The 26,816-nt window shown below is 54.7% G+C and overlaps 2 protein-coding genes and 1 long non-coding RNA gene across 5 annotated transcripts in view; 1 reads left to right on the plus strand and 2 right to left on the minus strand.

The window, feature by feature from the left end:
* Positions 1–532: 532 nt before the first annotated feature.
* On the minus strand, positions 533–6,084 carry OGFOD2 (2-oxoglutarate and iron dependent oxygenase domain containing 2). Its single transcript, XM_010969705.3, has 7 exons — positions 5,151–6,084; positions 4,661–4,717; positions 3,793–3,906; positions 3,603–3,702; positions 2,102–2,229; positions 1,597–1,854; positions 533–1,522 (listed from the first exon to the last, which is right to left on the minus strand). The coding sequence occupies exons 1-7, from the start codon at positions 5,280–5,282 to the stop codon at positions 1,259–1,261; spliced, it is 1,053 nt and encodes a 350-aa protein (XP_010968007.2). The 5' UTR covers positions 5,283–6,084; the 3' UTR covers positions 533–1,258.
* The window catches only part of ABCB9 (ATP binding cassette subfamily B member 9), a 34,639-nt gene continuing 9,904 nt past the window's right edge, over positions 2,082–26,816 (plus strand). The window contains exons 1-6 of one of the 3 annotated variants that reach the window (XM_045506462.2): positions 2,082–2,212; positions 16,380–17,082; positions 21,397–21,511; positions 22,049–22,179; positions 23,048–23,253; positions 25,384–25,581. In XM_045506462.2, the coding sequence (XP_045362418.2) occupies positions 16,464–17,082; positions 21,397–21,511; positions 22,049–22,179; positions 23,048–23,253; positions 25,384–25,581 (1,269 nt within the window). In that variant the 5' untranslated portion in view covers positions 2,082–2,212; positions 16,380–16,463. Of the gene's footprint in view, positions 2,213–11,044; positions 11,761–16,379; positions 17,083–21,396; positions 21,512–22,048; positions 22,180–23,047; positions 23,254–25,383; positions 25,582–26,816 lie in introns of those variants that run through there. The other 2 variants (XM_074356162.1, XM_074356160.1) reach the window with 2 other exon arrangements.
* On the minus strand, positions 21,292–24,454 carry LOC141575788 (uncharacterized). Its single transcript, XR_012503605.1, has 4 exons — positions 24,198–24,454; positions 23,070–23,234; positions 22,778–22,910; positions 21,292–22,645 (listed from the first exon to the last, which is right to left on the minus strand). It is a non-coding gene; the product is annotated as an uncharacterized LOC141575788 (long non-coding RNA).

The raw sequence follows: 26,816 nt of genomic DNA on the forward strand, positions 1-26,816 counted from the left end.
CAGCCTGGCGCCAGTCCCTCCCTGAGCTCGCGGGCCCTCTCCCACAGCTATGGCCTCTGCCCTTTCTCGGCGCGCCTGCAGCACCCCCAGCCTCCCTGAGGCCCTAGGAAAGAAGGCGACTCTAGCGCACAGCTTTCCTCTCTGGATTGTCTGCAGGCACTTCCACTCCATTAGGACGTGAGCTCCAGAGCCTTAGTCTTTCCAGCGTCCCCATCCAGTAATACAGAGGTCGCAAACTAAAACGTCCCTAAGGAGCAGAGAGATCATGGCAATGAATGAGGGATGGACCCCCTGTGAGAAAGTGCCTCATGGGCTGTCTAGAGTACGGGCAGCTGAGACTCTGCTCCCGCTGGTTTCTGCAATGTGGATTGGGACCTGGTGTTTATGATCTTCCCACTTCCCCGGGGAAGCCAGAACTCAAGATTGCAACATGGAAAATGCTCTGAAACACAGCAGGGCTGCACACCTCATCCAATCTTGGGGCCACCAAGTTGCAAACCCATCAGTAGTAATGACAGCAACAAACACAGAAGACTGTTATAAATCACTTTATAAACAGTAAGTCATTTGATTCTCACAACGGCTGTAGGACATAGATACTTCCCAGATGAGGAAAGCAAGACACAGAGATTTACCCACAGTCACAGCTGGAAGTGTCCAAATCAGAATTCGATCCCAGGCAGTCCGGTTCCAGAGTTCCTGCTTTTAACCCCTCTGCAGTAAACCAACGCTCAGCAAACCAAAACTCAGCACTGTCTGGAAGATGCTGTTGATGTACAACCCAAATTCTCTTTGTAGACAGGTGCACTCTCCCACAGCCATGCTGCTGACAAGTCACACCTTGACTCTTCTCTGGACGATTCCCTTGGTCACTGGGAACCACCTTGCCCTGGAGATGTAAGTTACTCACCCCCTCCCTACCTGGAAACATTCTATAGGCAATAACTGATGTTGGGGGCAAACTGGTACGATTCACGCTGCAGAGAGCCCCATGGGATCAGGCTGGAACTGGATGCCATTGGAAACGACATCTTGGCCCAGCTCCTTCCTGCCCTGTCCTGCTTCCACTTCTCCTGAGAGTACTCCCTCCTTAAACCACCTGCACAGGAATCCCCATCTCAGGCTCTGGTTCTAACAAGCCAGAGCCAGCCTGTCTGCTGAAAGAATGACCCAGTAGCCTGTGTCCTTTTGAACCAAGAAGTGCTGAGGGCTGCAGGGTGTTTATTTCTGTCACCCCCCACACTGGCCCCAGCCAGGTTCAAGTCAGCGCACACACATCCACGGTGGGGGGCTCCTCGCGGGTGAAGCCGTCTCCGAAGCCCTCGTCGTCCACCAGGTCGGGCTTGCGGCAGCACATGGGGCAGAGGTGGTTGCGCACAGCAGAGGCCCGGAGCCAGACGACCAGGTTCCAGCGCTCACCAGTGCCCAGGGGCCGGGCCCCGTGCAGCTGGCCCCCTCGGTGCAGGATGCCCTGGGCCACCACGTGCTCCACCTCCAGGGGCTTGGCCAGGGTTGACGGTGCCTGCAGACAGCGGGGCTCAGGCTTGGGTGCTCCCGGGAGCCCCAGCCTTGCCCCATGGGGTCACATACACTAACCTGGAAGAGGTCCCCGAAGTATAGGGTGCCCCCTGTGAAGGCCTTGCCCAGGGCCACGTTGAGGGTGAGCTCGGCGTTATCGTAGTGGCAGCCCAGCTCGCGGTCCTGGCCTGGAGCGTATTTGACCACAAAGGCGCGGTGGCTGTCCAGCCAGCCCCCGCCACAGTCCGGGTACAGCAGGGCCATCAGCGGCTGCAGGAAGCGCTCCCGCAGCGGCGTCACCAGTGGTTCATCCAGGCCCAGCTCGTGGAGCAGCACCTGAGGGAGTCCCTGGGGTCAGCAGGGAAACTGGGGTCCCTGGGGAAGTCACTTACTAAGGATAGTGGTAAGTGCTTTGCAAACATCAACTTGCTTAACTTCCTAATACTCCCGCTGTGATCTCATTTCACAGACGGGGAGACCAAGGCTCACAGGGCCATCCAGCTCGTCTGCAGCGCCAGGGACACTTCTCCCCAGACCCCAGATCTCCCCACCTCCTCAGCCCACCAGGCAGTGCCTCACCCACCCCGTAATTGTTCATGGTGTTGGGTCTTCCCTTGGGCATGTCCGACTGCTCGAAGTGCTCCAGCTCCTCCAGCAGGGCCTGGCAGAACCACGCCGTGAACACCGGCAGCCGGTAAATACGCTTCTCCTCTGCGGGGACGGGGAGGGAAAGTCGATCGGCCAGGAGTTCCGGTGTGGGTTCCAGTCTCCGTCCGTACGATGGGGATGACAGGGGTACTCACCTCTCAGGCCATTGTGATCACTGAATAACATAACGTATACAGCAGGGGAGCCCTGTCCTCAGGCCCCTCACTCATCCCTGGAACCTCTCACCCTGCCCTGAGGTCTAGCCTCCCCATGGAGCCAGCCACAGGTTCCTTCTGCAGCCCCTCCCCTGATGAGCCACCAAAGTCTGCACCCCAACTCAAGCATCTCTGTTCCCCAAACAGGAAAGCCAAGAGGCTGCTCTTTCTTGCTGGGCCCCAATGGGGAGAGGCCAGTCTCAGAGTGACGAAACAAACATTTCTCGACAGATGCACCAACGCCCAGGGCTAGTGTCCCCCACACTTTGGGCCAACTCACAGCCCAGCCCCAGCCCCACCCAAACAGCCTCCACCCAGTCTCACCTGCAGTGAGGAGGGGCCCCCTGAGGCTGGGACAGGAGTTTCAGCCCACATTCCACCCTGGGCCCCCCAACAGCACACAGACTCCACAAGGGGGCAGGCTTAGCCATCTGTCTCCCCGCAGTATCCCCCAGCCCTAGGCTAACAGTCATCATAAGACTAGAAGACACTTTCTAAACACTTACTGTGCGCTGAGCTTTTTTGCCCCATGTACCTCACTTACCATCACGACACCTTATGAGGTGGGTGTTATGACTGCCCCCTGTCACAGTTGAGGACACTGAGGCAGATCTGTAAGGAACTGCAGGGGCCCCCCTGCCCCGGGGAGGTTAGCCGGTGGGAGGCCCCGGCAGGAGGAAGGATGTGGTGTTTCTGAATCTGGCCACAGCAGCTGACTGGCATCCCCTCTCCCAAAGCTCCAGGTTCCAGCAGGTTCGAGAAACTTTGTTCTTGTCCACCCCTTCACATCTCAGCATAGGAACTGCTCCCCACCCCCACCCCTATTGCTAGCCCTGGGGTGGGCCCTTCACCGCCCATTGCTGGTCCCTACCCCACACTTGCCTCAACTACCCCTTCCTTAACCTCTTCAGTCACCCCCATTTGACTGTGCCAGCTGGCTCATGTCTGATCCAAGCCACTGAGTCACTGTTAGGTGTGTGGGTGGGTGGATGAGTGAATGAATGAATGAATGAATACAGATAAGGGAGTGAGTGAATGAATGAATGCCTACAGATGAGGGAGGGAGTGAGTGAGTGAATGAATACAGATGTTCTGTTCCTGGCAAGTCCATCCCACTGGCCCTTCTAGCTCCTGGTTTGATTTTTGAAGGCAGATATGGTGGGTGGAGGAACCCCAGTCTCCCACCCCCTGGTCCTGCCAGGTGACAGGCCAAGACCTCACCTGACACTGTCTCCAGCCGCTGGAGAAGGCCCTCAAGGTCTGCGCCTGGTGATGCACTGTATTCAGCTGCGGCCAGAAACTCGGGGGCCAAAGCCACATCCTGGGGGCAGAACACACCAGCTGTGGGGCCGACAGCCCCCAGGCCTGCATGCCTCTGCCTCCTTCCAGTCACCTGCCCCCTGCCCAGTACCTTCAGCGAGTTGTAGACGTCGGGCCGCACCGGATGGTAGGAGCTCGCGATGAGGGCTCTCCTGGCAGCCGACTCCTGCCCCAGCCGCCGCCGCCGCTCTACCTCCTGCTCAAGCTGCGGTGACACAGGGCCTGATTACCAGGACAGGGCCTCCCACCCTCCCAGAGGTCACTGTACAGTTGAGGAAACTGAGGGTCAGGAAGCCTAGGGCAGGGCCAGGGCTGGGAGCCAAGTCTCCCTGTGCTCCTGACTCTACCAGGGTCAATGGCAGGTGCTAAGCTGTTAACTGAAGAGGATTCCTTCTAGAAGGGGTCCATTCCACTCAGGGCTGCCCCAGCCTGAGCCTGGCTGGGCTGAGAGGCCCTGGATGCACCACAGCCAGCTAGGCCCACCCAGGGAGGGGAACTGAGTCCCAGTCAAGCCTTGTGTTACAGAAGCTGCAGGGGGCTGTCCCGGGCAGCTTCCCACCACTAACGCCCCGGTGAGGGAGTCGGTGGGAACCGGCAGCAGCGACAGAAGTGAGGTGGGGGGAAGCAGGAAGAGCCCGCAGGCAGGCGGCCCTGGGTGGGATCTCAGCTCCAGCTGCTGTGAAACCTTGGGCAAATGACTCCTCTCTCCGAGCCCAAGTTTCTCATCTCAAAAGAGCACGAGGCAGACAACTTGGCCTTTCCTGCTTTCTCTTTTTCTGGTGCCAGGACCCAGGTGCTGTGGTGAGTGGGGACAGGAGGGAGAAAAGGGGAAGTCTAAGGAACGCTTCAGGGATCTGGCACTGGCAGGCCTGAAGCTGGGAGACCCCTCAAACTGCTGACACAAACCTAAAGAGGAAGGGCAAGGCTGGGTGTGAAGGGTCGAGGGTGGGGAGTGTTACCTCTCCCAACAGCTGCTGGAAGTCCTTGGGGCTAACACAGCCTCGACTGCGCAGGATCTGGGGGCAGAAAGGCCAGTGAGCGCGACTGTGTGACCTTGAGCAAGTCACTTAACGTCTCTGAGCCTGTTTCCCCTCCCTGAAATGGAGACAAGGGCCCCGACCTCACGGGATCGTGGTAAGGGTGAAATACGGTAAACACGCCAAGCACAGAGCAAGGTTCCCAGCTGCCCTTGGTGATAACGCTGACAGAAGTAGTCCTTGGAGCCCGGCCGTGCCCTCAGCGCTATTTGCCTGTTCATTCATTCGTTCCTCACGACAGCCTCACTAAAGAGATGCTGTTATCCCCATTAAAGGTGAAAGCACCTAGAGGTTGTCATTCTTGTCAGATCTGAGAGCGCCAAAGGCAAAGCAAATGACCTGGGAGACAAAACTTCCTCCTCCACCACCCTTCGCCTCCCATTTCTCCGCAGAGCCAGTAGAGGCCTCTCACCGGGCCGTAGTCCTGGCGCAGCTGCTGCTCGCTCCGGAAGCGCACGTGCAGCCCGTAGCGCGCCAAGTACAAGTTCTCGGAGCAGAAACATGCACAGCGGCAGAAGCGCCGCGGGGCAGCCGCGGTCCCCATGGTGAAGAGCCGCACGCCGCCCCGCCGGCTTCCGTAGGAGCACTTCCGGGTACGCCCCCAGCCGAGGGGGTGTGGAACCAGTGGCCAAGGGTCCGTTCTAAATTCCCAAGTGTAGAAAAGAACGAGGACTCCATCCCAGAAAACGGTCTATGGTGCAGAAAGATGCTCCCGGGCCGGGGTGGTCCCTGCAGCTTGGCTGAGAGCACGCAACCTTCTCGTTCCCCTTCACAGCTTCCCCACCCACAAGGCGGGGATTGGTCGTCCCACTTTACAGATAAGTGAACTTAGTCACACTTTCACAGGACATGGATTAGTAGGAACTCGGAATCCCAAAACCTTTTGCTTAGACGCTGCCTCCCTTTTCTGCTAAGAGCTTTTGAAGATCCAGCCAACCCCACGAGGACAGTTAGAACTCTGGGGTCCGATCTCGTTCCCTCCAACTGCCATCCAGTTCTGTGCGTCTGAGCGTGGGTTTAGCATTTATCCTGGGTCCCTGCCTGGCTCTCTCGCTACCTCTGCCACGGTCTATTAGGATTCGCCGCGGATCGCCCCAGTGAGTGTCTCCCCGAAAACGCTCCGTCCGGCGTGACTTCCGGTGACGCTCCCGTCGGATTCAAGTGTGGGCGGGGAATGGGGCGTGGTCGGTCGGTGGCCACACCACTCGCAACCAGGTTCCCGTTCTGCACAGGAGCAGTGTGAGATGAGTATGTTTCCGTCTTGTAGAGCGTTAACCCCAACCTCGGGGAGACCCATCACAGCGCACACATACACTACCTTGGGACCCCATCATGGTCCGCCATGCGTGCCCAGGGCCCCGGTCTGCAAAGCCCCAGGAAGACACGTGGATGGCAATCCTATTGCTGAGCCGCAGAACTAAGGTGCACAGCTGGGGAGGAATTCTTGTCCCATGGAACTGACCCCTGCCCCCTGCCCTGGAGTTCCCTCCAGGACTCAGCGTGGTGTGGGGATGGAGGTAGGGAGGAAGACTATGTGAGTTCAAGAGTCCGGCCCTTCCCCAGATAAACAGGTGACTACAGATGACAGTTTGGCCGAGCCTCCTCTCCACCGGACCTGAGCCAACAGATCCACCACCCACCTTATCTCCTTTCATCCCTACAGCAAACTTTTGAGCTAGGTACTGTTACATCACCATGGTACAGATGGGGCAACTGAGGCTCAGAGAGGTGCAGTGACCTGCCCCAGGTCACTCTCCAGTAAGGGACAACTACAGGGTTTGAACCCGACAGTCTTCCCTCTGAGTTCCCTGTTCACCACAATAGAATTTCTCTGAGTGGTGGGATTTGAGGAATTTTGAATCTTCTTGTTGGATTTGATGGCATTTTCTTGATGACTCTACTGTCCTTTCCTCTACGTGTACACACAGGTTCATGCTCACGCACACGCACATTCACAGTGACACATGGACACACGTTCAGGCACACATGTACTCAGATACACCCTAGCATGCTCACACATGCTAACACACATTCATACCCTCACTCATACCATCAAAACACTCACCCCTACTAGGCCACACACAACCTTCACGTACAGTCACAATCTCACACTCGTATGCACACACCTGATATCACGCTCAGAGTCCTGCATGCCCTCACACGTGTCCTTAACACACGTCCCACACACAGCAACACATATGCTCACCCACCAGCAACACAGCCCCTGCTCCTTCTCTCTGTGGCTCCAAGGCCCACCGCTTGCTCCTGCTGAAGCCCCAGAAGGGAGATGGGAGACCTCCACACACTGTGACACAGTGCCGGGCGGTCCTCCACAGCTGTCTCCATCAGCACATTTGGGGGTCCAGGTTTCTGACCAGCAAAGTCTGCTCCCCCCGACCCCGCTCCCCAGCACCTTGTGGGACCGGAAGTGGGCCCCTGCTCTCTAGGCAAAGCCTGCACCAACAGCCTAGTTGGTTTTCACACAGGCTGAGCAGGGGCATCAAGACCCTCCTGAGTGTGTGTGTCTCTGAGTGTGGGGGTTGTGCATGTGAGCATGTGAAAGTGTGTTTTGGGTGACAGACAAGATCGCTGCCCTCCTGAAGCTCTCAGTCGAGTTGCTTGCGGAGACAGGAGCAAGCAAGGAAACAAACATGAGATCAAGTTATTTTCATTCAGTTGTAAGTGCTAAAGGCAGTAGGGTGATGGAATGGCGAGTGCCTGGAGGTGGCTGCTTTAGGGGCCAGGGAAGGCCTCCCAAAGCGGGACATTTCAGCCAAGAGCTCTTAATTGCTGCAGCAAGAGCTGGCAGGAAAGGATTCTAGGCAGCGGGACTGAAAGCGCAGAGGCCCTGCAGTGGGATGAGCTTAGTGTGCTTGAAAAAGCATATGAGAGGCCAAGTCATAGGGAACAAGGCCATGGTGGTATTGGGACCAAATCACTGGGCCCAGTAGGCCATGGTTAACATTTTGGATTTTACTCTACATGCAAAGGGAAGCTGTTTAATCCTCACGACAAACCCTATGAGGTAGGAACTATCCCCATTTTACAGATTTGGAAAATGAGGTTCAGAAAGGTTGAATGACCCAACCAAGGTCTTACCAGGTGGAGTCTGGAATGGAGCCTGAGTCAGACTCCGCTGGGTTGTTCCTAAAGGCACAGTCAGGTCCATCAGTGCCCCACCTCCCCTCCTCAGGCATGAAATCCAAGTCACTGCCACAGAGATCCTGTCGCCCAGCCAAAGCCTCCTGAAGCCACCAGGCTTCCCCAGGAAGGGAGCCTGCTTCTCCCTACAGGTCCCAGCTCCCCAGCCCAGAGCTCTGTGACCTGAAAAGGTGATTAAAGTTTTACAGCCTCTTGATTGCCCAGCGATAGTGATGGGCCCTGCTGTCCAGGAAATGATCCATTTTCCCCAGCTCGGCATTCATTCCCCACCCTCCACCCTGCAACTGCCTTCCTCCCCCAGAAGGTCCAGGGCAGGCCGACACCTCCCACCACACACACACATCCAGGTGAATTCTTTTGCAGCAACTTTGCAAGATGAGCATGTTCTGCTTCTCAGTTCAGACCGGCCTTCCCCGTCCCCTACCTCTTCCCTGAAAACAGCGTCCCCAGCCCAACCCTGCCCCAGTCTGGGCTCACTCATCAAAGGGAACCGCAGCCAGAATAGCAGTAGTAAACATAGAATCAGCAGACTCGTAGCCAGCACTGACGTGTTTTTGTTGACCTTGAGAGGTCTTATCTCTGTTTTACAGATGAGGAAACTGAGGCTCAGTGAAGCGCAGGGGCCTGTCTAGGGTCATGAACCTAGTGAGTACAGAACCAGAATTAGAACACCCATCCTTCTGAGTCGAGTGATGTGTGTGTGTGTATGTGTGTGTGTGTGTATACATGCATGCTGTGTACGTGTATATATGTATATATAAACTACATGAATTTACATTAGGGTTCACTCTTGGAGTTGTACAAACTCTCTGGCTTTTTGACAACGTATAGGGTTATATATCTACCATTATGGTGTCATACAGAATAGTTCTACTGCCCTAAAAATCCTCTGCGCTCTGCCTGTTTGTTGCTCACCCTCCCTTAACCCCTGGCAACCACTGATCCTTTTACTGTCTCCATAGTTTTTCATAGCATATAGTTGGAATCATACAGTATGTAGCCTTTTCAGATTAGTTTATCTCCATCAGTAATATGTATTTATGTTTTTTCCATGTCTTTTCATGGCTTGATAGCACATTTATTTTTAGTGCTGAGTAATATTTGACTGTCTGGATGGACCGTCTTATCCACTCGCCTACTGGAGGACATCTTGATTGTTTCCAAGTTTGGGCAGTCATGCATAAAGCTGCTGTAAACCTCTACATGCAGGTTTTTGTGGGGACATAAGTTTTCAACTCTTTTGGGTAAATACAAAGGAGCATGATCACTAGTAGGCGTCTGTTTAGTTTTGTAAGAAACTGCCAAACTGTCTTCCAAAGTAACTGTGCCGTTCTGCATTCCCACCAGCAACGAAAGAGTGTTCCTGTTGCTCCGTATCTTCATCAGTATTTGTTATTGTCAGTGTTTTCAATTTGGGCCATTGTAATCACACCTCACTGTTGCTTTAATTTGCAATTTCCTAATGACAAGTTATGCTGGGCATCTTCTCATATGTTTATTTGCCATCTGTACGTTTCATATCATGAGGCGTCTGTTCTCAGGTCTTTTGCCTCTTTTTTAATTGGGTTATTTCTTTTTGTATTGTCACATTTTCACCGTTCTTTGTATATGTTTGGATAACAGTCGTTTATGAGATATATCTTTTGCAAATATTTTCTCCAAGTCTGTGGCTTGTCTTCTCATTTTTCTTAACATCTCTCACAGAGTGGAAGTTTGTAGTTTTAATGAAGTCTAGTTTATCAGTTCTTTCTTTCATGAATCATGCCTTTGATGTTATATCTTAAAAAGTCATCTCTGTGCCCAAGAAAATCTAGATTTTCCCTTATGTTATCTTCTGAGAGTTTATAGTTTTGTGTTTTACATTTAGGTCTATGATCCATTTTGAGTTAATTTTTGTGAAAGCTGTGAAGTCTGTGTCAAGACTTTTTTTTTGCATGTGGATGTCCAGTTGTTCCAGCACCATTTGTTGAAAAGACTGTCTTTTCTCCATTGTACAGCCTTTGCTTCTTTGTCAAAGATCAGTTGACTGTATACATATGGGTCTATTCCTGGGCTCTCTGTTCTGTCCCATGATCTATTTGTCTATTCTTTTGTCAGCACCGCACTGTCTTGATCACTGCCATTTTATAGTAAGTCTCGAAGTCGGGTAATAGTGCACTGACTTTGTTTTGCTCCTTCATTATTGTGCTGGCTATTTTCACACAGCAAAAATGACAGAGCCTGGATTTGGCCCTGCTCTGAGTCACTCTAGCTTTTGTGCAATCCATCCAAGAGCTCCTCACATAGAATTATATATTTGCTTTTATTTTTGCACCAATAGTATCATATTTCAACTTGATTCTATCCCTTGTTTTTACTCAATACATTCAGGAGGTCATCTCATACCTTTATGTAACTTTTGTGTACAGAGAGATACATAGATTTCCCCCTACCCCTGCTGCCGCAGGGTATTCTGTTGAGCAATGCTCTGTAATTATTTGGCCATTTCCCTATGGAGGGGTATATAGGTTATCTCCAGACTTTTGCTCCTCCAGTAACTCTCTACAAACTAGTATCTTCACTCCCTCCACAAGTCTATCTATAGAAGAAACTCCTACTGGGTCAAAAAAAAAAAGTGCATTTTAAATTCTGAACTTTGCCGAGTTCCCCTTGAAGGAGGCTGTCCCATGTGAGTAGCAGAGGCTGTTTTAAAATCAGAGAGCGTTTTTTTAGCCTCTGACTGAAGGCTGGAGAGATGGGGGCCACATCCTGCCCCAGCTGCCGCCCCTCTGGGCTTGACCTACACTCCCCAGCTCTCGGTTCAGGCCACACTGATCCATTTCTGTTCCTCAGATGCCAGGTGAGTTCCCACTGAGAGCTTTTCAACTAGCAGCTGCTTCCGTTTGGAATGCTCTTCCCCAGACCTCTCCATGGCTCCCCGCTTTCCACTCTCACCTTTCTCCTGGAGCCTTTCCCAGTTAGAATAGCCCCGTGGTACTTTCCATGGCCTCATCCAGCTTTATTTCCTTTATAGGAAATAAGTAATATTTACCACTACCTGAAACCACCTTATGCCTTTATTGGTCGACTTTCTGTCGTCCCCCGCTAGCTCCGCGAAGGGTGGGTGGGGGGGTCTTCTGTTTTATTTCACACCCAGCACCTGGCAATCACTGAGTACCTATTACTGCCTCCCCGCTCCCAACCCCCACTATCCTGCTCTATTTTTCTCCGTAAAATGTATTCCCTTTCAACAGGTATAATGTACTTATTCATTATGTGTATCGCCTGACTCCCTCACTAGGATGTCAGCTCCAGAAGGGCTAGGATCTTGTGTACTGTTGCATGCCAAACGCTTGAGTGCTGTACGGCACGTAGTAGGTGCCTTTCAACAAATATTGGTTGAATGAATGAATGAATGAATGAATGAACATCATAACCCCCACCCTCCAGGGCTGGTAGGCGGCCCCTCCAGAGGAAAATGCCAGTTAAAGAACAGATGCCTCCTGCAGGTGTAGCCATTTCTGTCGGCTCAGAATTGGCAAGAGGCTCCGGGTTGGGAGCGCGGAGCGGAAGGGCGTGGCTGTGCACAGGGGGGCGGGCAGCTAGCTCTGGTCACGCCCCCAGGGAGACCCGCCCACCTGTAGGCCCCGCCCCACCTGTCAGCTGGCCAGGGTGCCCGCCCCGCTCCGCTCCGCTCAGCTCTGCTCCGACCTTGCAGCGGCGCAGCCCGGGGCCGTAGGCGGGGAGGAGCGGCGGGAGGAGCGAAGCGAGCGCAGCGCCGGGCACGGTCCCCAATGAGCCGCGCGGAGCCTGCGCCCCTGAGGACCCGAGCCCGCTGCGCACCCTCCCCACAGCTCACCTGGTGCCAGGTAAGGTTACAGGTAAGACTGCGGCGGCCCGGACCTCCGACCCGGGTCTTTCTCAGGTCGGGGTGCTAGTCTGGGCACAGGCTGGGGGACATCTGACTCCCCCGCCCCGGGGGGTGGAATAGGCATCTCGGTTGAATGTGAGCGCCTCCCGGGAGCCTTCTTGGCCCGCTCGGATGGCCTGGCCCGCTCGGGTGGCCTAGCCCCCGCAGCCGCAGGTCCCAGCCCCCCATCCCTGCAGCATCCTTTCCTCTCCCCGCAGGGCGAATGTTGCGTTTTTTTAACCCCTCAGGTGCCGCCGCCTCTTGGAAAATGGTGAGGGTGCCCTTTGGGGTGGATCCTAGGATAGCTGTGTTTCCCCCAGAATGGGACTGGCATGTCTTCCCACACCCTACAGCAGGCTCTGCCCACAGATCCCGAGGGCCTGGTTGTGTCAGAAACCCTGGGGGACCTTGGCAACCCCTTCCCCTCAGTACCCCCAGCTGGCCAGTGGGCTGACCCTCCTCTGCATCCTCCCTGGCAGTTAGGCCCTGGGTTCCCAAGGGCCCCTCCCTTATTTCTAGGCCTCTGTTAAAACAGCGCCCCCTCCCCAGACCAGATGTTACAGTAGCTTTAAGCTGGTCAGACAGGATTCCCCATGCTCTACCTGCCCTCTGAAGATAGACTGGCCTCCATTCCCCAGCTTTAGGTAGCACAAGAGGAGGATGGCAGGAAGACCACCATGGCTCCCCAGTCTGCCTCAGAGCCATGAGTTATCTGAAACAATTTCCCCAGGTACCAGCGTGAGGGCCAGTCCCAGCATGGGATGGAGGAGCTCAGCAGGGGTGGAAGTCAGGATGCCCCTGCATCTAGAGACCCCAGGTGACACCATCCCACAGAACCGGCCCCAGCCAGCTGGGCGATGATTGCTTTGGGATGAAAAGTTCACTGAGTTGGGGGTGAAGTGAGCTGCTTGGGCCACTCAGATCCTTCAGGACCCTTTCTTGGGAGCCCTGAATAGCCTGGGCCCAGAGGATGAGATGTGGGGTTTCAGCCCTGCCTTCACTTATTCTCTATGGCTCATTTGACTTCCCCAAGCCTGCATTTCTCCATCTGTAAATTGGGGATGATAATCATGAGCACCTCCATGAGTAGTGGTAAAGATTAACTGGGGAGGGAGGTGCCAGGCACTTAACATGTTGGCAAGTTAGTAACACCCCATAAGCCTTAGCTGTTGTGACATAATAATAATTGTCATTTATTGTCTCCTGGCTGTTCCAGACTTTCTTTTTGTTCAGTTGACAGCTGGAGATCCCCCAACTATTTCTTCTACTGGGAAGGAAAGCCTTTGACAGGACCCTTGATGGGGATGGGGGTCACTTGCTAATCCTGTGCCATTCCTTAGCATTTGGGGTCAAGGTGAATTGACCCTGTCTTCCTGGACACATCAGGGCCTGGGTAGTACCTGCTCTGGCCTCTGGCCACCACCTTGTCCTTGTTCCCTGGGGCACACCCATCACCCACGTGCCCACGATTTGCGCTCCAGTTCCACCTGGCTGAGCCCGGTTGCATTCTTCAGGGCAGGCAGATGGAGACAGGGACATGGTTCCAAACAGCCCTCTGGTCCCCATCCTCCCTCCTCCCCTGGTGGTCTTGTCCCCTTCACCCTTTTGCTCAGTAACTTTAAAAATAACACAGTAGTCTGTCCCCACTGAGGGCTGTAACCTGACCCGAGCTGGATTCTGCCCCGTCAGAGCCTGGAGTAGGAGGACTCAGCACTTGGGAGCTGGGGACTCCAGCCCACCGGCTGACCCTAGACAAGACTCACTCCCTCCCTCTCTGGGCCTCAGTTTCCCCATCTGTAAAACCTGGTTCAGATAGTCTGTGATGCTGGAGTGCGAACTTTTGTTTATTCCGGTGAAGATAAACAGCTAGGGCCCCTGGGTGCGTGGCTGTCAAATGGACTGACATGACCCGAGGTGGAGGGATGTCAGGTGTTGGGAATAAACTCCGCCAGTGACGAGGGGTGGGGGTGGAAAGAGCTGGCCAGGCCCCTGGGCAGGTCTCTGCCAGATCTGCTTCCTGTCCCACTTCTGAATCCCATATCCTTCCTGGGGCCTGAGGGATTCCTTGTGCCCACCAAGAGGTGAGCTGCAGCCCAGGTGGCTGGCAGGGAGGGCCTGGCAGCCGGCAGTAGCTTGGCCAGGAGGCCTGGGGAGGCACCAGGCCAACAGCATCCCTCCCCGGGCTCCGACTCAGGATCACCCACTCTCTGGCTCCCCGAGGCCTCTGCATTGCAGCAGACAGGAGCCTGCGCTGGCAGCCCAGCCGGAAATGGGGGTGGAACCAGGGGCTGGCCAGGGGGTGTCTGTTCCCCCAGCCCCACTTCCACCCCCTCCCCTGCCCTTGAGCCCCCTCATCAGCCCTGCCTTCCTTTGGAGGGGCAGCTGTCTTCTCCGGGACAGATTTGAGTCTGCCTGGAACTGCCGTGGTGAGGGCAGAGCCTGAGCTTGGGGACTGTCCCACCCCCGGGTCCCCTCTGCATCGCAGATCCTCCTGAGCATCAGGAGGAGGATTGTTAGAGGTCTTGCCCACTCCCCGAGAGGCTGTTTTTTAGAATTATGGCTTTGGAGTTAAAAGCAGGATTTTGGAACTCGAAGGCCTGGGTTCATATCCCAGTTCTGCCACTTCCTAGCTGTGTGACCTGGGGCAGGTCACTTGAACTCTCTGTGACTCAATTTTCTCAACTGTAAAATGGGGGCAATAACGGAACCTGCCTCATAAGCTTCTTGTGAGGATGAGTGCATGCACATCACTCAGAACAGTGCCAGGCACACATCAGTGTCAGCTCTGCTTCCTGTTGTTGCTGTCCTGGTCATTGTTGTCACTGTCATCACTTCTGCATCTCGGCTGAGCCCCCTCTGGTGTAGACTCTATTCTCCTTTGACAAACCCACTCTGTTAACACTTGCTGCATTGACAAGCATTTTAGCTTAGCAATCCCAGCTCTGCTACTTACCAGCTGTGTGATCTTGGGCAAGTTATTAACTTCTCTGGGCCTCAATTTCTCCATCAGCTAAATGGGGACGATGATAGTGCACATCTTGCAAGGTTGTTGTGAGCATTAAATTAGCAGACACACACAGAGCACGTGGCACACCTAAAGGGCCAGGAATGGGCTGTGCTGCAGAATTGGTCGCCCATAGGTACCAGGCACCTGCTAAGTGTCGGGCACGCACTACGGAGGTTGCGAGTCAGGCACTGGGATCTGTCACATATTGGCTCAGGTCCTGGCTGGGGCCTGTGTGGGCAGGGTCATATGGGCCAGATGCTTTTGCCTCTCTGTGCCTCAGTTTCCCCAACTGTAAATGGGAATGTGGGAGCACCGGCCCACAGGGTTGTGTGGCATTTCTGGCATTCCAGAACGTGCCTGAGTACCAGAGTCTGAATACCAGAGCTATGGGGGAGAGGGTGTCTCCAGCTGGCCTGCGATTCCAGTCACTAGCAGTCTCCCCTCCACTGAGGACTCCAGACAAGCCTCATTCCAAAACTCAGGCCCCCAAGCCCCCATCTCATGGTGTTCCTGCAGCCCCTGCTGTCTCCTAGACCCTGACTTGAGTTCTCAGGGACTCGGTGTGGGGCCCACTTTGGACAAAGCTCCAGAAAACCAAAAGATCCTAGGGCTGGGCATGACAGCCATCTTGGCCTGGAGGAAAAGATTCTGGAAACTTCCATGTGAAAGTCCCTGGGTTGCTCTCCAGCCTGTAGCCACCCCCTCTTGGTCTAAGAGGGTTAAGGTTTATTTGGGATGATTGAAGGTCTGATATGGGGAGGAGGGAAGTAACAAACATTTATTAAACACCCGCTGTATGTGGTAACAATCAGGAGCAATTATTATCTGCCAGACTGTGCCCAGAATTGATGCTCGTATATTAAATCTCCTGCTAATGTTTTACAAGTACGTGTTTGTAAACAAGTGAAGGTTTGGAGAAATTGATAATAATAATAGTAGTAGTAGTAACAAAAACCACGACTGTTCATTACACTTTTTGCTTACTTCAGCTTCATCTGCAGAGTCCTCCTGATCCCTGCCCCCCTACCTCTCTGACTTCACAGGGCCTCCTTGCCTCCCTCCAGCACACCAACACATCAGGGCTCTGTCCACCTGTCCAGAATGCTTTTCCCCCAGATGTCCACATGGCAGACTCCCTCACCTCTTTCAGTCTTAGTCAAGTGTTACCTTCACAATGAGGTCTTCCCTATTTAAAATTGCCCTCAGCCCTCACTGCCCCCCATCCCTTACACTCTACTCTTTTTTCCCTCTAGCCCTGTCTCTTAGCCTACCATATCATCTATTTGTTATATTTATTATCTGTCTCTGACGTGCATGTGTCATCGCCGCAGGAGCAGGGATCTTTGTTATTTCTGTTCACTGTTAAATCCTCGGCACAGAGAACAGAGTCCAGCCTACAGAGGGAGCTCAGCAAATATTCCTTGAATGAATGGAACCTTTGCAACACCCCTGTGCTATCAGAATTCTTGTCACTGACATTTTACAGATGGGGAAAGCAAGGCTCAGAGATATCAAGTGACTTGCTCAAGGTCGCACAGCCAGCGAGTTGCACATCTGAACCCCTCGCCCTGTTGCCCCTACAGGTCTGGCCTCGCCCCACAGACAATGGCCCTGCCCCCATGAGCTAGAGCCTGCCCCACGGTGCCTGCCCACCACCCGCCAGCAGGATGCAGCTGTGGAAGGCGGTGGTGGTGACCCTGGCCTTCATGAGCATGGACATTGGCATGACCACGGCCATCTACGTCCTCAGCCACCTGGACCGCAGCCTGCTGGAGGACATTCGCCACTTCAATATCTTTGACTCGGTGCTGGACCTCTGGGCAGCCTGCCTGTACCGCGGCTGCCTGCTGCTGGGGGCCACCATCGGCGTGGCCAAGAACAGCACCCTGGGGCCGCGGCGGCTGCAGGCCTCGTGGATGGTCATCGCCCTGGTGTGCCTCTCCGGGGGCATCTACACCATGGTGAAGCTGCTGCTCTTCTCCGAGGTGCGCAAGCCAGTCCGGGACCCGTGGTTCTGGGCGCTCTTCGTGTGGACGTACGTCTCCCTCGCTGCCTCCTTCCTGCTCTGGTGGCTGCTGTCCACCGTGCGGCCGGACGCCAAGGCCCTCGAGCGGGGGGCGGGTGCTGAGGCCGAGGCCGAGGCCGAGGCCGAGGGCTTCCCTGTGGAGGCCCGGCCCCAGCCCGAGCAGGCATCGGGGGCCACGCTGCAGAAGCTGCTGTCCTACACCAAGCCCGACATAGCCTTCCTCGTGGCAGCCTCCTTCTTCCTCGTCGTGGCGGCTCTGGGTGAGTGCGGCCCCGCGGGGCCGGCCGGGCACCCGGGAAGTCAGCCTGGGGGGGGGGGTGGTATCCAGCTCGTCTTTCCTCTGAAGTTGTTAGCACCTTACTTATGTGGTTCAAACATCAAATTGATACTCAAAGATGAATAAACATTGAGAATTTCCCTCCTAATTCTGCCCCTGACAACCCTGGTCCCTCTGCCCAGGGCTAGCTACAGGAAAAGTTCCCAGAAACTTCCAAGTGGGCAGGAAACCACCTGTTCATTTCTTCCAGTGTTTCCTTTTGCAGCTACAAGCAGATGAGAACACGTCACTCTCCCCACCTCTTACACTCTATTTTGTGTCTTGCTTTTTTTCACTTAACAGTACAGAATTTTCCCAATCAGTACCTCTTTTTTATTTGGCTGCATAATATTCCACTGTGTGGCTCTACCATAGATTATCTGGCTGATCTGTTGTTGGGTTCTTGGGTTGTTTTGAGCCTTCTTCTCTTAAAATAAATCACCTTATTTATACACGTTTCATAAAAATGTGGATATACCTGTAGGATAAATTCCTGGAAGTGGCATCTCTGGGTGAAAGCATTTTTTGTAGTGAAGCAGAATAGATTAGAGACCATCAGAGTACGTTGTCTGTGGTAAGATTAAGCATTGTTTCGTGAAACTTTTATTTTAGTTGTGTGTGTGTATGTGTCCTGATTGGTGATATAAATTGTACTTGTTGCTGTGGGTCTGGTCTAAACAGGTTGAAAGCATCAGTCTAGCAACCTGGGTGGGAAGGTGACGTCACAGGGCAGAAACTTCATGGGTTCTGAGAGTGACAAGGCCTGGGGAACAAATCCCAGTCCTGTTCTGTGTCTGTGTGACCATGAGCAAGAGATCGAATCTTTCACAGCCTTACTTCCTTCTTCTGTGAAATGGGGATTGATAGCATCCTTATTTCAAGATGTTGTAAAGCTTGACTAAATTAACAGACAGGAGAGGGACAGATACAGAGCTCAGTACAGCCTGGTAAGTACAAGAATATTAGCTACTAACAACATGAGTTGTTCCATGTTTAACTCATCGGGGCAGAGTCTGGGAGAGGCCACAAAGCCAGAGTGATCTCAAAGAGGACAGGCAAACCCCAGTGCTGGCCCTGATCTTGCAGCCCATTTTCTTGCACTGTCCACCTTCTACCCTCCTGGCCCCTTAACCACTGTGTAATTCTGAAAAGTAAGCTCTCTGAGTCTCAGTCTCCTCATCTGTCAAATGGGTATCATGACAGTTGAGGAACTGAGGGGTTCTGTTATAAGGAGTAAGACACCTCGCCACATAGAATGCTCCCAATAAATGTTAGTGGCTGTGAGTATTGGGATGACCCCTTTTCATTTAACCAGATTGTTTCTCCTACTCAAGGCCCAAATGTCCCCTCCTCAGAGAAGCCTTCTCAGATTCTACCAACCATAGCCCCTTGTTTGCACATGAGTTATAGTGTTGGTGACATGAAAATCACACGTCCACTCTCCTGCCTTCCCTACCGGGCTTTGAGCCCCTCGGGGCCAGGGACCAGGTCTGACTCACCCGGGGCCCCGTTAGCTGGCATAGAAGTAGGCCCACTGAATGAATGAATGAACACACAAATGATCATCCAGCCCACGTTTACGGATGTTGCCCCACGGCCTCGTTTCCCCCGCCTGCCAGAGCACTGTTGTCAGCTGGTGCGCTGAGGGAATGCAGATGTCCTAGAACACAGCCGAGCAGACTGTGCCAGCCTGCAGGATATTTCAAGGTTAAGGGTTCCAGCTTGAGGTCAGACCCCCGACTCCACCAATAACTTTAGGCAAGTTTACTTGACCTGGCCCAGCTTCAGTTTCTCATCCTGAAACCAGGTCTTCGTTGGGTTATTGTGAACATTAAATGAAGTGAAGCACTGTGTACTAATGGAGTAAGTACTTCATAGAAGTTAGGTACTGTGATGTTTAATAATTATTTCTCAATCAACAAGCATCCAGGAAGGCCCCACTTTTTCTGAAACCTCATAATCTAAAAGAAAAACTGCCCATTGGGGGAAAAGAATTAAATTTTTGTTTGTTTGTTTTAGTGGAGGTGCAGGGGATTGAACCAAGGACCTCGTGCATGCTAAGCACGCACTCTACCACTGAGCTATACCCTCCCCTCAAAAATCAGGGTTTTTTTTTTTTATAGTTACAGTTCACTTGGTTTAACCATATTTATTTATTTGTTTGTTAATTTACTTAACATAGGCACTGGGGATTGAACCCAGGACCTTGTGCATGCTAATCATGTGCCTTATCACTGACCTACACCTTCCCCCACCCCCGCAAAAAGTTAGTTTTAGTGTTTAGTTTTGGTATTTCCTATTAAATTGAGATCCTTTAATATGCGTTTCATGGCATCCTAACTGCATAACCTTGGGCAAATGACTTAGTTTCTCTAAGCCTCAGTTTCCTTATCTGTAAAATGTGAAGAATGATGATACCATACCTCTGGGATTACAGGGAGGCATTTGAGACTTGAAAGAAATGAGAGAGCAGATATCTGGGGTAACAGTGCTGCAGGCAGCCCGAACAGCCTGTGCAAAGGTCCTGAGGCAGGAAGGTGCCTGGTTGTTAAAGGAAAAGCAAAGAGGCCAGCATAGCTGGGGCAGAGTGAGTGGGGAGACAGTAGAAGAGGAGGCAGCTCAGTAGCAGGGACCAGATGGCATAGGGTGCCGCTGGCCACTGTAGGGACTTCCGCTTTGACCCTGGACGAATTGGGAGCCACTGGACTGTTTTGAGCTGAGGGCTGACAATATCTGACTTGGGTTTCACAGGCCCCCATTGTCTGCTGAGTAGAAAACAGGCTGACAGGGACAAGGGTGGCAGCAGGGAGAGCCTGGAGTTTGCAGAGATGGTCCAAGTGAGATTATCGAAGGCGGGTAGGGCAGTAGAGGCGGCAAGTTCTGGAAATGTTTTGAAGGCAGAGCCTCGGGATTTACTGACAGATTGGAGAGTTTCACGTGGACCTCATGCAGATTCGATAAAAAGAGTCTACCTACCTGCTTAGCATAGCACGCCGCCCAGCAAGGGCTCGATAAACGTCTGTCATGGTTACTATCATCACTGGTGCTTGCTGGAATCAAAATGCTGCTGGGGCTCATGATGCCCTTTACTTTCCTGTGGGTAAACTGAGGCAGAAATTCAGTGGAGGCAGAGCTTCACAGAGGTGGCTGGAGACCCCATCTGGCCGAGGACTGGGGAGGGGAGACCAAGGTCCTATGAGCTGCCACCTTGCGGTCCCCGTACCAAGACCAGCAGAGGGCGCCAGAACCCCATGGAAGGCCTCAGCGTCCTGGCTGAGCCAGTCCTGTAGAGCTGCTGGGAGTAGGGGCTGAAGGGAGTGGTGGGCAGCCAGGCCTGCCCAGGGTTCATTTGCTGAACTTTATTGAGTGCCTGCTATATGCTCAGCCCTGAGCCAGACTGTACCGGAAGAAAGAACTGCAGTGAAAATACGGGGCCCAGCCGGGTCTGAGCACTTTCCATTCCATGTCCATCATTTCCAGCAGATGAGAGTGGGCGTTCATTCCGGGCTATTGGGAGGGAAGGCGCAGTGAACAAGCCCCACACTGGAAACTGGTGTGGGTTTGAGTCCTGGCTCTTCCTCTTAATTGCTTTGTGACCTTGGGCAAATTACTCAGCCTCTCTGAGTCTCCCATTCCACCTCTGTGAAATCGGGGTGACCTCCCTGCCCCACCCCCTCTCCTCACTCCTACCAAAGATTGCTGTGAAGATACAGCAAGACATATGGGTAAGAGGTGATCTGGCAAACTGAAGTGCCCCACCCAAGAGGGGCGGGGTGGCACTGCCCAGCAGGGCTCAGAACCAGAAGAGCAACATCTGAGGTCCTAGAACTTGGACTCTGGACCCTCAGCCAAAGAGAATAAGGAAGTGAACTTTGGCGTCTGTCAGCTACCCATTGCTACGTGGTCTTTTCAGCTTCACTTTCCCCATCTGTAAAATGGGTAGCAGCAGGGGTGGCACAGATCTACGCACAGAGGGATTGAACTGTCGCACGGGAGCCCCTTGGCTCTGTGTGCTCGATGCCTGGTAGCCGCTGTTAATAAGAACACAACCCAGTCCGTATAGATGAATAGTCCACGTTTCTCGTGTTCTGCTCTCTGAAAAGAAGGGGCGTTAAGCAGGTGAAGCCCCTTCCCTGTTTGCTGAGAGAGAAAACCCCACGGGTGGAATGAGCAGGGCGGGTGATATGGGGGCTTCCAGGAGGATGGACACGGGTTCCCTGGTTGCAGATGCCCCCTGAGCCCGCCCGTCTCCCGGCAGGAGAGACCTTCCTCCCCTACTACACTGGCCGGGCCATTGACGGCATCGTCATCCAGAAGAGCATGGAGCAGTTCAGCACGGCCATCATCGTCATGTGTGCGCTGGCCATCGGCAGGTAGCCGGCCCTCGGCCCCACGCCCTGCCCCAGCCCCCCACGCCGGCAGCAGGGGGTCGGGGTCGCTCCTAAGAGGAAGATGGGCCAAGAAGGCCCAAGAAATGCCCCCGGGGGCCTGTCCCTCAGCTGGTCCCCGTGGCGAGCAACAGCCCAACTGCCTTAGTTCTGTCCATTCAGTTGAGACACACCCTCTTGTCCCTAAAAATGGCTTCAGTCCTCGGGCTTCCCCTTTCACTCTCCTGGCTGTTTTCCACGCGGGAAACAAGGGCCAGCCTTGTCCGTGCTGTTCTGGGAGGGAGAGGGGTCTGGGTTCCTCGCCCGCAGTAAGCACAGTCCCCTCGGCGCCCTCACCTTGGGGGCTCCCGTTGGGAACAGGGAGACCCCAGGGAGGTGCCGGCCCCAGAGAGCGGGCTCAGGGTTGGGGTCCCGCGCGGTCTCCACCCCGCGAGGGGCACGGGCCTGCCAGTGGGCGGTGGGGGGTGCTGGCTGGTTGTCGAGGACGTCGTGCTATGTATAACATCTCTTATCTGCAATTAGCTCATTTGCCGCAGGTATTCGGGGCGGCATTTTTACCCTCATATTTGCCAGACTGAACATTCGCCTTCGAAACCGTCTCTTCCGCTCACTCGTGTCTCAGGAGACGAGCTTCTTTGACGAGAATCGTACAGGTTGGTCCCCCCACCAGGCCTCGGGTGACCTGGGGCTGGGCCTGACCAGGTTGGCTTGCCTTGCGTTGAGGATTTAAATGGGTCCGTCAGTGGGCTCAGCCCCGCCGGCTTCTCCTGCCGTCCAGTTCAGGATGGGAATAGCCTGGGAGGCGGGCTCGGGCCTCTGGCCCTGCCTGAGCCCTGGGAGCTGGCCTGCTGGCTGAGGTTTTGGTGTGAGCTGCGGCCACTGTAGGTCCCTAGCCAGGCCACCCGATGTCCCTGCAGCAGCCAAGGCGTCACCTCCCATTGCCCTCTGGGACCACAAGGGCCAGGACTTCCCAAGCCTGTGGCCTGGGAGGCGCAGTTCCTCTGAGGATGAACGGGGCGGGCATCCGGGCAGAGCAGGGAAGGCTGCTGTCCAGGCTCTGAGGCAGACCAGCCTGCGTCTTGGCACTAACTTCACCTCTCAGAGCCTCTGTTTTCTCTCCTGTGAGATGGGAACAGAAGTGGGTTGTGGTGAAGTTCTTAGCCCAGTGTGCGGCGATGGGCAAACGGCTGTCTGACCCTCCCTCCTCCCCCTCAGCCCAGATTAGTCCCTCGGAGAGGAGAGGGGGCTCACCCCTCTGCCAGTGATGGGGAGCAGCTGTGAGTTTGGCTCCGGCTCCGGCATGGATACACTGTGGGGCGCTGAGTGAGCCTCTCCCCCTTCCTGCACCTCAGCTGCTTCCTCTGTGCTGTGGGAGGGCCTGACGCTGAAACAAGATGCTGGTGATGAGGGCTGGGCTCAGGGCAGCCCTCAGGGGCACCTGCTTTTCTTCCCCCACCCGCCCCGCTGAACCCCGCGAGTGGCCCTGTCGCCGCAGCGGGAGCTGAGCTGCCTGTGTTCCAGGGGACCTCATCTCCCGCCTCACCTCGGACACCACCATGGTCAGCGACCTGGTCTCCCAGAACATCAACATCTTCCTGCGGAACACGGTCAAAGTCACGGGCGTGGTGGTCTTCATGTTCAGCCTCTCGTGGCAGCTGTCCTTGGTCACCTTCATGGGCTTCCCCATTATCATGATGGTGTCCGACATCTACGGCAAGTACTACAAGGTAGGCCGCGCCCGGTCCCTGCTGGGGCCCGGGAGCCCCAGCAGCCCCTGGGGGACCTGCAAGGACTCATCTTCAGGCTACGTTTCCAGTCATTCCCTTATTCATTCAGTCACTCCGTAAATATTTATTGAGCACCAGCTGTGTCCCAGGCAGCCGGAGACACCAATGAGACAGACAGGGCCCCTGACCTCAGGGAGCTTATATTCTAATAGGAGAGACCGACACTAAACAACAAAAATAATGAAAATGTGTAATGGTAAACGCTAAGGAGAAAAATGGAGAGAGAGGTTGGGAACATTGAGGCTGGTTGCAATTTTAAACAGGTCTTTCTGAGAAGGTGGTATTTGCATAAAGAGGTGGACATCTCGGGGAAGCATGTTCCAAGCAGAGGGCACAGCCTGTGCAAAGGCCCTGAGGCGGAAATGTGCCTGGTGTGTCTGAGGAGCCTCAGGGAGACTGGGGAGGCTGCAACCAGGAGCAAGGGGAGGGATAGGAAACCAGGGCAGGGAGGTGACAGGGGCCAAATGGTGTAGGCCTTTGTGAGAAGTTTGGTTTCCACCTTGAGTGCAAATTCTGCTGTGCTTCTGTGGAGTGTATGTTCACGTTGGGGTGACTCAGGCTCTGTGAGTGAGGCTCTCACCCAGGATGCAGTGATGGGCAGGCAGCAGTGCCCTCCAGCCACCCCTCCACCAGAAGGGTCAGCCAGGGCCCCGTCTCGTCTTCCTCCTGCTCTCCACGATGGTGGGCACCCCTGACCCCCAAGGGCCCCAGGCTGGATTCAGACAGTGCAGGCGGTCCCTTCCCCAGTGACCTAGGCCTGAGGGAGGCGGGGGCCTCCTGAGCAGGGGGCTTTGACATGTGATCAGCTCAGCATCCCCAGCTCGACCGGAACCCCGGGTGCCCGTGACCTGAGCCCCCAAATTAACCCGTTCCCCACAACTCACTGCGCCACCTTCTGGCTGAGCCCCCACACAGGAGGGCCCTCTCCCCTGCAGTTCTGGGTCCCTGGCCTTGCTGTTTTCCTCCCTGAGCAGAGAAAGTAAATACATGAGTCGGAGTCGGAGCCGTTTCCCTTCCTTTGCTCCCCACCCCGCCCTTCCTGCCTTCCTGCCAGCCCCTGGGAGCAGGGCAGGAAACCCTGGAGCTCCCCGCATCAGCCCCACCTCTGTGCACACCTCAGGCTCCACCTTCGAGTTCAGCTGGGTGAGGCCTCAAGGAAGTTCTATTTAGGTCTTATGCCTGCACCCGAATGTGTCAAATACAGCCACCGAGTCATCATCACAAGCCACACACATCGCCCACAGCCAGACATGACTCAAGGCACAGCATGGCTCCTCCCAGGATTCTGGGACACTGCATACTTCCGATGGCCTGCGAGTCATTGGACATGCCTGTGTATGCCTGTGTACGCTCTCGGGCAGCCTTCCCAGCGGGTGTGAGATTCTGAGTGTGGTAACTATTTGCAAAGCCTGAACAGCACTGCCCAGGGACTGCTTCCAGAACTTTGGTGGGTGGCAGCCTGGGAGTCATATGCTTGGAACTGCTTCTCAGCCATCCATCCCCAGTTAGAAGCACACGATGCGGGCAGATTTCATAGCCCGTGGCCTCCACTGCCACCTAGAACTTGTCTAGGAGTTCTGGAATCTCTGTGCCAACCCTTAGGCTCTCACGTAATTTAATGTATGTTGATGATGTAAACGGTGCCTCCTTAGCAGTGAGTGTTTCTTGTGTCATGTGCAACCTGAACAACCATCCAGGGCATCCTTGCTCTTATGCCAGCACAGGATCAGGTATTGAGACTCCTGTGTTGAGAGGATTACCAAAAACTGTATGGTCATGAGTAACCTCCTCTGAGAGCTGGAGCTGACTTACTGATCCTTCAGGAGCTGGAACCCAGGAGCTCACCCCAAGAGCCCAGCTGGAGGCTGTGCTCTGAGTTCATCAGATCAAGCTGGGAGGAGATGGGGGAGAAGGGGGAGCTAGGTCTTCGCCTCTTGTCCCTGCAGCTCCCTGCACAGAGCTGGCACCAACTAAAGGTGGAAAGCCCCAGAGAGGCCTGGGGGCCCAGGTAGACAGTGAGACTGTCTGTTTTGGGGTCTCCTCCTTCTCGTCCCCACTTCCTGCCCATAGAGGCTCTCCAAAGAGGTCCAGAATGCCCTGGCTAGAGCCAGCAGCACGGCCGAGGAGACCATCAGCGCCATGAAGACAGTGCGGAGCTTTGCCAACGAGGAGGAGGAGGCGGAGGTGTACTCGCGGAAGCTGCAGCAGGTGTACAAGCTGAACAGGAAGGAGGCTGCCGCCTACACGTGCTACGTCTGGGGCAGCGGGGTACGTGCCCCCGGCCTGGGCAGGTCTGACCGTGTGGGGGACAGGACACAAAGACAGGGGTGCCCTTGATCAAGGCATTAGCCCAGGTCCCTGCATGCTGGTGTGACACTTGACTTTGTCCCAACTTTTTGCTTGTCCTCGGAGAACATTCTGGGAAGGAAGGCAGCCTCCTGGTGAATGTCTTCACAGGGTACCTCCTCTTTGCCTCTTACCTGGGCGTGAGGTGTCAAGGCAGGAACTTTGTTTTCTCAGCTGAGAAAACATCCCTGCCAAGGAGGGGAGCCACTCCAAGCCCAGCCAGGACCCAACCTAGGCCACTTGCTGGCAGGTCCTGTGTCGCAACCACACACAGCCCAGTCGTGTCCTGCTCACTCCCTGGGGATGAGTTACAGCCCCTCCTGGAGGAGCACGTGGGTCCTGTCACTGTGCTGACTGCATCCCAGGGTGGGCTGTCGGGGAGTAGCTGGGGGAGGAATGAAGAGGGCTTGGAGTTTAAGGGGAGGAAGGAGCTGGTGGGCTACGGGGAAGCAGGGGATGAGGGCCATCTGGGTCCCCCTGGGGTAGGCCACCCCTCAAAAGCGCCCAGCCAGAGGGGAGAAGGGTCTGAATCAGCTCAGCTAGCCAAGCCTCTTGGAATCTGCCCACCGCAGGGGCTCCTCTTGCTGCTTGTGCAAAGGCACTGTGGTCTTGGGGTGGGAAGGGGCAAATAGGGACCCTGAGTGGGTTGTCATGGGTAAGCAGGTTCCACTTCTCCCAGACACAACCCCAGGTGCCGGAGCGGGCGGGAGGTAAGCATGCCCTGGACACAGCCCCTCCTTTGTGGAAACCCAGACATCCTCATCTGCTCTGGCCTGGCTTGCTGTGTGACCTTAGCCAGTGGACTCAACCACTCTGAGCCATGCTCTTCCCAATGAGGGGAAGACTAATAGCTCCAGTTTGGCCCAGCTGAGGCGCTTAGGGGCTGTGTGTGTGTGTGTGTGTGTGTGTGTGTGTGTGTGTGTGTGTGTATGTGAGCGCTAAGGCCTTACAAAGAAAGCCTTGTTCCCAGCCAGGCTCGTGGCCCGATCCAGCTGGGGGCCTTTGCAGGGAAAACTCCATGGTGGGGGTGGGGAGGGCATGAGTGACAGAGGGTCACCAGCTCGTGGGAGGCCGGCCCTGCCGCTGGCCGGAGTTTCAATTGAGTGTGGAGCCCACAGCTACTGTCACCTCCCCTGCGGCCTGCGGGGCAGGGAGTG

The sequence above is a fragment of the Camelus bactrianus genome, chromosome 32 (genome assembly GCF_048773025.1).
Source record: "Camelus bactrianus isolate YW-2024 breed Bactrian camel chromosome 32, ASM4877302v1, whole genome shotgun sequence".
Taxonomy (NCBI): Eukaryota; Metazoa; Chordata; class Mammalia; order Artiodactyla; family Camelidae; genus Camelus; species Camelus bactrianus.

Coding starts and splice junctions, on each gene's coding strand:
- OGFOD2 (XM_010969705.3), bottom strand. CDS start 5,282: ATGGGGACCGCGGCTGCCCCGCGGCGCTTCTGCCGCTGTGCATGTTTC. Junction 4,718..5,150: donor TGCGCCAGGACTACGGCCCG/GTGAGAGGCCTC, acceptor TTCTGCCCCCAG/ATCCTGCGCAGTCGAGGCTG. Junction 3,907..4,660: donor TCCAGCAGCTGTTGGGAGAG/GTAACACTCCCC, acceptor GTGTCACCGCAG/CTTGAGCAGGAGGTAGAGCG.